This window comes from Teleopsis dalmanni, chromosome 1 (genome assembly GCF_002237135.1).
Source record: "Teleopsis dalmanni isolate 2A chromosome 1, ASM223713v2, whole genome shotgun sequence".
In the NCBI taxonomy this organism is placed as follows: domain Eukaryota; kingdom Metazoa; phylum Arthropoda; class Insecta; order Diptera; family Diopsidae; genus Teleopsis; species Teleopsis dalmanni.
Genome location: NC_051846.1, coordinates 119,695,119 through 119,708,672, shown reverse-complemented (window position 1 = coordinate 119,708,672; position 13,554 = coordinate 119,695,119). Strand labels below are relative to the sequence as shown.

Genomic DNA, 13,554 nt, shown 5'->3' with positions numbered 1-13,554 from the left:
GATAGCGGATGCCTTTCCTGTTAACGGGTGACAGGAGGGAAATAAAATACCTCGGAAAAAGGTCATTTCCTTAAAAACTCCTACCCGCAAGTGATCCACTGGATATTTTGAGGTCGTACGTTGTGGATAGAGTTGCATGCTTACACAAAAGAGATGACGGCGGAGGGACAATAACTGGTCTGCGGTGGCGCTTGTATATCTTTAAAAGGGGTAATTTCATAATATTTTCTGTCGATCTGGAGGCAACGTTGGCAGCCCAACACCAGAATCGGATACGGTAGGCCAAACACCAGCTAATCTTAAACCAACTTATTAATAAATAATGATAATAAATAATAATAATAAATAATGATAGAAATGGCAGCAACTTACCGATGGCGACCTTGAGCATGAAAAATAACACACGGTTTGGAACCTGGAATGTAAGGAGACTTTTGGAATCATCATGACTTGAGCAACTGTGCAACGAATTTCAAAACTACATACTTAACTTCTTAGGCCTTTCCGAAGTACGTTGGCCTAGCACTGGTTAGCAAATAACAGCAGACGGCCACATAATAATTTTCTCTGGTAGTGGAATAAACCAGCCCCGAAGAAATTAAGTCTGGTTTTTGCTCTCAAAAGAGACCCGTAAAGTGCTGATGACCTAACAGGCTTTCTCAGATAGGGTCATTTCCATAAGAATACGAACCCGAGCTAAAAATTTATCTTGCATTCAATGCTACGCACCTATGGGTGATTTTAACGCCCAAGTTGGTGCTGAAAACACGGGCTTAGAAAGCTGTATGGGCAATCATGATATTGGCAGCAAAACAGAAAATGGTTCGAGATTTACTGGAATGTGCACAACGAACAACTTGGTTATAGGAGGGACAATATTTCCGCACAAGCGCATACATAAAAGCACATGGGTATCGCCAGATCATAGAACTGAAAATCAAATTTACAACATCACCATTTCTAATAAATGACTTGGATCGCTGGTGGTATGGAATTGTAGAGGAGTGGACCTTTTTAGCGATTACCACCTAATCACCGCCGACATCCGACTAAAAATATGTGCAATAAGTGACAAAAAAGTCAAAATGCCGAAGAAAATTAACATTCAAAACCTTAAAAGATCCAATATTATGACAAGGTATACCGATCAGTTGAAATCGTCACTAAACTCAACAACTACCGAAAAGCGCATGGAATGGCAAACTGTCAAGACCATCTTCACTGATGCCGATAAGGACCAAATTGGGTTCCATAGTCATTCATGCCAACAATGGGTATCAGACAAAACGTGTTGCTTAATTGAAAACAGAAAAACTAAGAAAGCTCAAATAAACCAGCGAGAACGCGGGCTGCTAAATCAGCCCTACAACAGCAACACAAGCTATATAACCAGCAAGTAGAACGCAGTGCACGAAGCGACAATAGAAAGTGGTACAATAATATAGCCAATGAAGCTCAAACCGCAGCTGAACCACATAGAAGTGGAAATATGTACAAAGCTATTAGAAAGCTTACTGAATATAACACCAGGAGCAGTAAGCCGCTGAAAGACGAAAATGGAGTATTGGTTACGGACCAAATGCAAATAAATGGATATGTGGTTCAAATTTTACAGTAATATGTTAACAAATGAACGTTCCGAGGCTCAATTGCACTGCGACTGTGATAGTCTTTCTGAAAATACCAACATTTCCACCTACTGTCCCGATATTGTAGAGATGAAAGTGCAATAAAAACACTAAAGAATGCCAAAGCACCAGGACACGACGGTTTAGCACCGGAACTACTGAAAATTGACCCACTTACAAGAGCACAGATCATCCACCCGTTAATAGAATGGTTTTGGCAGTCAGAGAACCTTTCATCCGAAGTCAAAGAGGGTATTATCATAAAGCTTCCAAAAAACGGCGATCTCACAGAAAGAACTAATTGTCGAGGCATTACTCTGTTGAACATGATTAATGAAATAATAGCGAAAAAATGAAACCAGTGAAAATGAAAAAATGGTGAAACCAGTGCAGATATTGAGGACCGTATCAAGAAGGAAAAACAAGTGTTTGGTTGCTTAAAGAAAGTCTAAAATATGAAATATATTTAAAATACGAATATTTAACTCCAACATAAAATCTTGCCTTCTTATGGATGCCAATCCTACACTACAAGTTTTTGTAAATCAGTCATTACGCAAAGTTGTTAAAGTACAATTTCAAACGACCATCTATGGTCTCTAACTCAGCAAACACCTATGAAAAACGAAATTAAAAAGCGCAAATGGGAATGGATTGGTTATACTTTGCGTAGACCGATTAGTGACACCACAAGAATGGCGATTGAGTGGAATCCGATGGGTAGCAGAAGAAGGGTCAGACATGCTGACACCTGCAGAAGACAAACCGACACGGAAATGTCACACATGCGGAAAGGGGAGAGTTGAAGCTATTGGCCACCAATCGTACCAAGTGGAAGTTATTTGTTACGGCCCTATGCTCCTCCTAAGAATTAAAGGATTGAATATATAATATATAAATATGATGATATCATTGACATATAAAAATGCTTTATTATCGAAGCCTGTTAATGCTATTGTTAGCATTCGTTGGACACTGCTTGAAATATCTAGCATTTCCTAGCTTGTCTAATATGTCTTCGAGACATGTCAACGAGAATTTATCGTTTACGATTTTATCATTTAATTTCCTGTAATCAATTACAAGTCTCCACTTTTTATCATCATTTCATGATTTCTTTGGTATTAATAATATCGGAGAGTTGTATGGACTTTTCGATGGTTAAATAACATCATCTTCCAATAATTTATTGATCTCAGATTTGATGTCATCATTTTGGCTATGTGGTAATCTATAATCTTTAATACAGATTGGCACGTCATCTGTGGTAGATATTTGTTCTTTGTAGAAATTGTTGCATGTTAAAGGTTCTCCTTCTATAAGGAAAATGTTTTGATATTTGGTTATTAATGGGACGAGCGTGTCGTCGTCAAATTTTTGTGTGTTACTTAACTGTAGTTTATCTAAAAGTTTTTTTTAATCGGGTATTATTGTATTCTACTTTGGGTGTGTTACTAAAGTTATTATAATATTTTAATGGACGGGTATCAAATCTTAATTTATTGATAGTGACGTCATATTCGTTCGTATTTAATATACGAACGTGACGATTTTCTCTAGCTGGATCTATTGTATTAGCGATAAAGACACTTTTGGCGATTTCTTTCGAAATCATCAATGTATCCTTGCCAAAATGCATATCTAAGGGTAAGATGTGTTCAGTTCTTGCTTTCAATTTTATTGGTTTATATTGTATGGGAACATTGATTTGTCGATTATTATAAGTAACCGTGAGAAAAGATGTAGTAATCTATATTACATTGAAATTTTGTTAGAAAATCTTTACCAGTGATGCCATCAGTTTCAATGGCATAATTTTCTTCAATCACTAAAAATTCGTGTGGTAAATGTTTATCGTAGAAATTCAATTTTAGTGTTGAGATACCTAGGGAGGTTCTGTAACTATCCGTGATACCAATTAATACACATGTTATATCAGAGTTATAGTTGAGGTTAAATTTATTTTTAGCTATAAACACATCAGCACCAGTATCTATTAATAAATTTATTGAGGTGTTTATGTTGGGGCAAAAATTTTAATGTAGTTAAAGATGTTAGGATTTAGACTATGTATTTTTTTGTTACACCAGAGGCAAATTCTTCTTGTGTTCCTTTGGTCTGTAGTGCGTTTATCACACGTACGTATTTACGGTTTGTATTTCTGTAATTATTATTGTTTTAAATTTTGCCGGGCTTTAGGTCATGGTAATAAATTTATGTTTTTATTTAATAACTCATATTATATAAAAAAAACACATTTTAAATTAAATAAAAATATCAGTGTTTAATTTATGTAATATATTTTATTAACAAATATTTTGGTCTACTTCTATCTTCATCTTCAGTGTTTTGTAATAACAAATACAATTTTATAAAAAAACAAAAAATATTACTAAAATGTCAAAAGTCACATAAATAATAAAACAAAAAAAAAAGCACGAAAAAAGGGAAAAGTGATTTTTAATAAGAATGGCAACCAGTGTTGTCTTAGTTAAAACAAAACACAAATTTTTAAAATAAATGTAAATACAAATATTATATAAACCAATATTTGTTTAAAATAATATGTAATCTTAGCTATTCATTTTTGATTAATGATCTATAAATTTGTGTTAAGCCTTCAGTATTCCTCTTATGGTTTAAATGTTGACTATTTTTAATTTTTCTCCCGATGAAGAATTTTTACATCATCGAAGTTGGGAGTATAGTTCATTTTAATGCAATGTGCTGCTAGTGCTGTTTTCTAGTCAATAGGTGCAGTGCGACTCTTCAGATCATGTTTGTGTTCAGCGATTTTTGTTCATAATTTATTTTGTTGTGCCAACATATACCTGTTGACATACGCTGGCTCTGTCACCTCCACAGGGAATTTTGTAAATCAAAATATGATGGTCCAACTTATCTATTGGACTTCTTGTTTTATTAAACGAATTTCATAATGTGTTTGTAGTTTTAAATGCAACTTCATGTGTTGTTTTATTGAAGCATTCAGATTTTTGAAAGTTTTCGGAAAAGCTAGGTGTATAAGTCATTGATACATAAGTTTTTGGTTCACTCTCCGATTTTGTACTTTCAATAGTTTTTACTTCTTTTATCAAGGATTTTATAATGTTGATCGAAAAATTATTTTTGGTTAATATACCGATATGTGTTTCTTCATTTTCCTTGTAAAAAATTGAATCATTTATGTTGACCAAAGAATATATTTACAAGAACGGAAACTCCGCCCACTTCGTGAGAGTGCATTTGAAATTGTTTTTGAAAACTTATTTTTTATAACATTTCGGCACACGTATTAAATACATGTGATCTTACCACGATAACATCAAATGACTCTCTTTTTGGGGTTGCAGTATAATAATTTGCTGCTACTTGCTAATCATATTGTTAAGGTAGAAATTAAGTAATAAATAAATTATTTCACATTGTTAAATTGTGTCATTCAATTTATATTTTAAGCAATTTAGCAATTGTGAAATAATTTATTTTGAATATTTATGTTAAGCTGAGGCAACAACTTAACTGGAGCAACGGTGAAATATGCAACGTTGCATTTTGCATTATTAACAGTGTTCCAATTAATTTGTTGCTGAGGTATAATTATTATTAATAAAATTATTGCACAAAAATTGTATAAAAGAAATTGAAACAATAAAGAAAGTAATCAATCAATAAAAACTATTCTTTGATTCTCGTCTAAAAACCTAATTCTGCTTTATATAGAGTAAGTTTCAAGTGCTTAATCTATAACCAATAAGCAATATTCAATAAGTTAAAGTGCTTATTGAATATTATAAGGATTAAGGTATTTTAAATATACATAAAATTTGGTGACCCCGACGTGATCGACGTAGATCAAGGACGTAAATCAAGGACGTGACCAAAGATCACGATCACATACTACTTCATTAAGGCGTCGAAGCAAGAGCACAACAGTGTGAGCTTCAAGCAGATAAAAGGCAAAAGCACAACAAGTGTGAGCTTTCAATAAAACAGCAAGAGCACAACAGTGTGAGCTGCGAACACATTACAAGCACCAAGGTACCTGATTTGCTGGAAACAAATATGGAAACTTTTGAGGAGTTAATTCTCGAACAGCAACAACTGGGTCAATTAATCCAGAAATTGATTTCGAATTTCAAAAAGGATCCAAAAGAAAGGAAATTGAATAAAGCTTACTTTGAAGAACGTAAAAGGCGTTTAATTAATATATGGTCTGAATTTGAAGAGAATGACAACCGTATCAGGAAGTTGTCAGATGTCGAAACCACTCATGAATATTTTACTAATGAGGATTATTTAAAAACTAAAGACTTAGCAGAATGCTACATTGCTCGATTCACTCAGCAACTACAGGAGTTCAGTGATGAAGCAAATCCCGGCAAGAAGTCGCAAGTATCTAAACAAACAGAGATTTCATGTCTCATTAACAAGCAAATGGGAATGAAAATATCATTAAAACGACTATTGGAGAAGGTCCAAGGAGATTTGGGATCAAACACGTTTACTGCGTTGGAAATATACAAAATAAAAATCAACAAGTTGTGGCAAGAAATTGAGGAACTCAATTTTAATATATGGGAAATCGCTAGTGACCCACTATCAATTGGTTACAATATAGACGAATATCAACAATTAGAGGAATTAATACAACAAACTTTGATTTCAATTTCTGAGCTGATATTAACAAAACAACCACATGTAGTTACAACAGAGGTAACTAACAATCCAATTCAATTACCGAAGGTGTCTATACCGCGATTTGACGGAGATTATCTTAAATGGACACAATTTTATGATATGTTCTCTCAAATGGTAGACAACCAATCACTACCCAAGGTACAAAAGATGTGGTTTTTAAAAAATAATTTATCAGGAGAAGCAGAGAGGCTCATCAGACATCTGCCAACTACCAATGATAGTTACGACGTAGCATGGAAGATACTTCAGGAGAGATACAGGAATAAGAGGATATTAACAACCATGTTAATACAACGGCTGCTCGGACAACCTCAATGCTCTGGCACTGCAATGTCTCTAAAGTCACTACATGATGTCATACATGAATGTTTGTTGGCATTAAATAACTTAAATGTTCAAACAGTTCATTGGGATCCACTCCTCCTTCATTTATTAACAAAGAAGCTGGATGCAACTACACATACGTTGTATGAGCAATCATTGGCAAGGCCAAAGGAATTACAATCAATGACAGGGTTTCTAAGTTTCATTGAAACACGTTTTCAAACTCTGGAAGCAATCGGCCAAAAGAGTACTACCAATAATAACGTAAAGGTATGTAATACCGCAACAATCAACAAATCAACCAGGCAATCATGCATATATTGTAAGCAAGATTTACATCAAATATACCAATGCAAAGGGTTCTTACAAGCAAATACTTTTGAACGACTACAATTTGTTAAAAAACAAAACTTATGTCGTAACTGTTTGCGACCAGGTCATATAGCATACAACTGTAAATCAGGCAATTGTATCAAATGTAATCAAAAACACAACTCTTTACTACATGTAAACTCATGGGTTAATGGCACTGAAAAACATACAACAATACCAAAGTCGAACAATACTCAACGCAATGTAAGCACAGGTTTAAGCGTTGATCATCAAGCATCATTAACTATTGCAAGAAAGCACAATGAACAGCAATATGTATTCTTAGGAACAGCAACTATAAGATTATTGGCACATAACGGCCAAGAAATTCAATGTAGAGCATTATTAGACTCAGGTTCTCAAGTTAATTTAATGACCGAGAGGGTAGCTCATCGACTAGGAATAACTCCAAAAGCAACATCAATGCGTATAAATGGAGTTGGTAACACCACAAAGGGTGCTCGTCAAAGAATCAGCACTGTTTTTAAATCAATGAATAGCAATTTCAATACAAATTTAGAAGCATTTGTGTTACCACATATTATTGCTCCACAACCAACACAATGTGTCAATATCAGTTCATGGAACATTCCAAAAAATATTACATTAGCTGATCCTAACTTCAATGAGCCACAAAAAATAGACGTATTATTAGGAGCTGAATTTTATCCACATCTCTTAACGTCAGGGCAAATCCAATTGGGAGTCGACAAACCAATACTCCAGAATACTACTCTTGGATGGGTTGTAAGTGGCAAACTATCAGAAACAGCAAAAGGTGACGCAGTCTGTTGTATGTTTAGCGAAGAAGAAGATTCGCTAAATAATCTTCTCGTCCGATTTTGGGATCTTGAAGAATCAGCACAAAATTCAAAACTACTGTCTGATCAAGAAAAATTATGTGAAACTCATTTTGTGGAAAACTTGAAGCAATATTGAACTCAAGACCATTAACACCAATGTCATCAGATCCAAACGATCTTGCCGCATTGACACCAGGTCACTTCCTTATTGGTGAACCACTCACTGCACCTATAGAGACCAATGTTCATGGGACAAATCACAACCTACTTACCAGGTGGAAATTGGTTTCTCATTTGAGACTGGAATTTTGGAAAAGATGGAACGCTGAGTACTTAACAGAACTACAACAGCGACATAAATGGAAGGTTCCTGTTAACAATGTCAAAGAAAACACGATGGTCATAATTAAAGAAGACAATACAGCACCACTCAACTGGCCCTTAGGTCGGGTTACGAAAGTGTTTCGAGGCGATGATGGCATGGTACGAGTAGTGGAAGTGAAGACAGTTGCAGGAATTTGTAAACGGCCTATTCATCGGCTTGCTCCACTGTTTCGAGAAGATGAAGAGAAAGACGAAAAACGAAAACATCATTCAAACATAAGCCAGGAAGATACTTTGGTAGTTCCATCAAAGAAAATAAAGTTGCCCCAACAAACAACATTATTCGCAATCATTCTCACACTATTCTTTCTGCCAATTATATTGGGCAATCCTGTAACCACAACACAGCTTAATTCAAGTATTGGTCTCTACTTCGAAAATATGGGCACTGTTCAGATGGTAACAGGTGAATGGAAAATGGTTGTTTATTATGAATTAGCTCCGGTACAGACCCAATATAACACATTCGTTAATGGAATTTCTGCACTAGATAAATTGTGCATCAAACTACAGCAGGGTTCGGCTTGTCACACGCTCGTAGGTACGTTTGAGCATACAAGAGATGATATCCTACAGGAGAAGATTTTATTAAACAACAGACGAGATAAACGAGGAGCCATAAACCTCGTTGGAAATGTGGCAAAGGCTTTATTTGGGGTTCTGGACTCAAATTACGCTATCCTCTGCGTCACAAACAATAAATCAGCTAAAGGAAGATGATAACCACCTAGCTAGATTGCTGCAGAATCAAACCTCCATAATAGATTCAACATTAAATATACTTAAACGTGATGAAGAAACTGTTAATAGTCAACTTGGTCAACTTCAAGATCAAATTAGCCAAGTACTAAATCGAATCGACAATGAAACCGAACAAATTAAAATTACGCAGATATTCATATCAATTGCAATACAATTGACACTGATGGGTGCTAATTTGCAAAGAATACAAGCTGAAATTATAAATGTTTTAATTGACTCTCATCACGGAAAAATAAGTCCTCTATTGTTATCACCTCAACAACTAAAAAATGAGATCAAGCATATAAGAAGTCATATTCCGCCATCTCGACGATTTCCGGTTAATCAAGATGATTTAGTTCAACTCTACAGAATAATGGAAATATCTGGAGCAGTAACTAAGGAACAAATCATATTTGTTATTAAGGTACCACTTATAGATTCCTATGACATGGAACTATTCAGAATATTACCTATACCAACAGTTATAAACAACACCATTTTAACAATCAAAAGTGATGTCTCGTTTATAGCAGTAAACACATTTCGAGATCAATACATTCCCCTGCGAGAAAATGAGCTAGATAATTGTCAAATTCCGAACAAGGCGGTGTATATTTGTTCTAGAAAGCATATAAAACTAGGCAGATACTCAGAAACTCATACGTGTGAGATAGAATTATTTAATAATCGAACCACAACAAGCTGCAGATTAACACAGTTATCCAATAAGATGGTTTGGACGAAAATGGAACAAACAAATCAATGGATATATGCTACAGTGAATAGAACTGAGATGTCATCTGTTTGCGGAACACAATTAAATCAAGTCACAATAGAAGGATCGGGCATTCTAACTTTACGACCAGAATGTACAATAAGAAACAATCTAGTTACAATTCAAGGTCATTACTCGTTGCCATCTGTAGTTCATTCATCATTTGTTCATGTAGAACAGCTTGCATCCATAACTACACTAAATGAAATAAAAACAATCATCAACAAGGCTGACGATCATCTTGAGACACAACTGAAAGAACTATCCATGTTACATCAAAGGTTAAAGGCTATGGATAAGTTTTCAGTTAAGGCCGAACCAGTTTCTCAACCACACCATATAATTAGTTACGTGGGAACTATTTTACTGCTGACATTGTGTTGCACTTACATAATATACAAATCTATGCAGAAGTGTAAACAAACCCGACGAAAAGATGATTCACCTCAATCTGAGTCCACAGCATATCCACAACCTACCCCAAGACGGCAACAGCTCGTTGTGGAAGTATAAGTAGTTGAGTTATTATTATACTACTCAACGGAGGGGAGAATGTTAAGGTAGAAATTAAGTAATAAATAAATTATTTCACATTGTTAAATTGTGTCATTCAATTTATATTTTAAGCAATTTAGCAATTGTGAAATAATTTATTTTGAATATTTATGTTAAGCTGAGGCAACAACTTAACTGGAGCAACGGTGAAATATGCAACGTTGCATTTTGCATTATTAACAGTGTTCCAATTAATTTGTTGCTGAGGTATAATTATTATTAATAAAATTATTGCACAAAAATTGTATAAAAGAAATTGAAACAATAAAGAAAGTAATCAATCAATAAAAACTATTCTTTGATTCTCGTCAAAAACCTAATTCTGCTTTATATAGAGTAATACGGCGTTTACATTGGCCGAAAATGGCTCATTTTGAATGACTCATTTGAAAGTGTTTACATTCGTTGTATTTCATTCGTTGTCATGGTAACAATTCAAACTGAAATAAAACTACTAAACATTTGTTTATCTTTTTTTGTAAATATGTCAAAACAGCTTTTTCAAACTGTCAAAATGCCATGAAGAGCTTTCATTTAGGGTATGTTCAATGGATTCCTTTGCATTTGGAACGTATGTGGAATGCATTCGAACGTCATACAGAATGTGAGAAAATTGCTCATTTTTGTGCTTGAAATTTTATATGCAAGAATGAGCCATTCGATACTCATTTTCGATTTTTGACCAAAATGAGCCATTTTCGGCCAATGTAAACGCCGTATAAGTTTCAAGTGCTTAATCTATAACCAATAAGCAATATTCAATAAGTTAAAGTGCTTATTGAATATTATAAGGATTAAGGTATTTTAAATATACACATATGTTAACTTTTTAGTAATATAAAAAACTTATGCTTCCTTATTTGGTTAATAATATCACATTACGTAAACAAAATATATATTGTAACAAATAATATATGATAAATAAATATGTAAATTAATATATAATAATTTAAATCAATTAATTTATATCAGTTTAGTTTACTTAATCATGTAATATATACTTACTTACTTATGTGGCCATAACAACCCGTTACCGAGTTTCGGCCTGACGCAGCATGTCTCCCCAGGCGCCTCTGCTGCGTGCGCGCCTTCTCCAGTCTCGTATATCAAGTCCAGTTAGTGCTCCCTCAACTTGATCACTCCATCGGAGACACGGTCTACCTCTACGTCTTCTTCCGCCGACTACTGCTTCAAACACCTTTTTCGCCGGAGCGTCTTCATCCATTCTCACGACATGACCAAGCCAGCGAAGCCGCTGGATGTTAATGCGCTGAATTACATCAATGTCGTGATAAAGCTCGTACAGCTCGTGGTTCATTCTAATGCGGTAGTCGTCGCCAACTCGTAGAGGACCAAAGATCTTACGAAGAACTTTTCTCTCGAACACTCCCAGTGCTGCTTCATCATTCTGTGATAACGTCCATGCTTTTGCGCCATACAGAAGCACAGGGAGGATGAGCGACCTATAGAGCGTAAGTTTCGTTTGTCGAGAGAGGGCTCTACATCCCAATTGCCTACTGAGCCCATAGTAGCACCTATTAGCAATGGTGATTCTTCGTCTGATCTCCAGACTGACATCATTTGTATTCGTTACGGCGGCGCCAAGGTAGATGAAATCCTTGACAGATTCGAAATTATAGTCGCCAGCCACTAGCCCGGTGTCCGAGCGACGCACATTTCTACCAGTAGCCGACATATACTTCGTTTTTCCCTCATTCACCGCTAAACCCATTCCTACAGATTCCTTTTCGATAGCAGCAAAAGCAGCTGTAACATCACGCTTGCTACGCCCAATGAAGTCAATGTCGTCGGCGTAAGCAAGGAGCTGGACACATTTGTAGAATATTGTCCCATTACGATGAACACCTGCCCTGCGCATGATCACTTCCATGACGAAATTGAAGAGGTCACATGATAAGGGATCACCTTGTCTGAAGCCTCGCACGGTATCAAAAGGTTCAGAGAGACTCGATCCTACCTTGACGGAGCTACGGGTATTACTCAGCGTCATTCTGCAAAGCCGAATTAATTTTGCAGGGATACCGAGCTCAGACATTGCGGCGTAAACGCGATCCCTAATGGGCTATCGAAAGCTGCTTTATAATCGACAAAAAGGTGATGAGTGTCGATGTTATGTTCGTGGGCTTTTTCCAGGATTTGTCGCAGTGTGAATATCTGATCAATGGTGGAGCGACCAGGTCGAAAGCCGCACTGATAAGGTCCAATCAGTGAGTTGGCATGTGGCTTCAACCTTTCACACAGTACAGTTGAAAGAACCTTGTACGCGACAGGTATCAGGCTAATCCCGCGATAGTTGGCGCAAATCGTCGGGTCACCTTTTTTCAAGACAGGACAAAGGCTACTGAGATTCCAATCGCAGGGCATACTTTCATCTAACCATATTCTGCAGATAAGCTGATGCATGCACCCTATCAGCATATCGCCGCCGGCCTTGAACAATTCAGCAGGCAGGCCATCTGCGCCTGCCGCTTTGTTGTTCTTAAGTCGCTGTATAGCAACACGCACTTCGTTATGGCTAGGTGGTGGAATTTCAACGTCATCATTTTCGATTGGGGATACAGAGGGCATTTCTTCAATGGCAGAGTTGATGTTATCATCGCCAGATAGTAGTTTGGAGAAATGCTCCTTCCATACTTTCAGTACATTCTGCGTATCTGTAACCAGATTACCATTTTCGTCCTTACAGGTTGATGCACCAGGCTTAAAGCCTTGAGTCAGACGGTTGACTTTTTGATAAAATTTACGGGCATCATTCCTATTTCTACACACCTCGATTTCCTCTCGCTCGCGCCTTTCTTGATCTCGTTTCTTCCGTCTGAATAGGCACCTCTCTACCTTCCTCATCTCCCGATATTGTTCATGCACGGTTCGCGTTGCTGCTGACTGCAGGGTCCTTTTATAGGCCGCGTTCTTCGCAGCAGTAGCTTGGCGACACTCTTCGTCGTACCATTGGTTTCGCCGTGGGAGACGTTGTAAACCAAGGACATCTTCCGGTGTTGTGCGTAGGGAGTGAGAGATATGTCCCCACTGTCTACCGGCATTATCGGGACGGGAGGGTTGGTTGTTTAATCGGCTAGAGAGCTGAGCGGCGAAAACTTCGGCTGTCTCTCGTGATCGCAGCTTATTAACGTCTAGTTTTTTCTGAACATTAGAGCGTACATTGTTGGCGGTACTAAGCCGCATGCGTACCTTGGCTGCGACAAGGTAGTGATCTGAGTCGATGTTTGGATCACGGAATGAACGTACG

At 36.5% G+C, this 13,554-nt stretch overlaps 1 protein-coding gene across 1 annotated transcript; it reads left to right on the top strand.

Moving 5' to 3' along the window:
- The first annotated feature begins 5,693 nt into the window (after positions 1–5,693).
- On the top strand, positions 5,694–7,964 carry LOC119665757. Its single transcript, XM_038075001.1, has one exon. The coding sequence runs from the start codon at positions 5,694–5,696 to the stop codon at positions 7,962–7,964; it is 2,271 nt and encodes a 756-aa protein (XP_037930929.1).
- Positions 7,965–13,554: the final 5,590 nt, after the last annotated feature.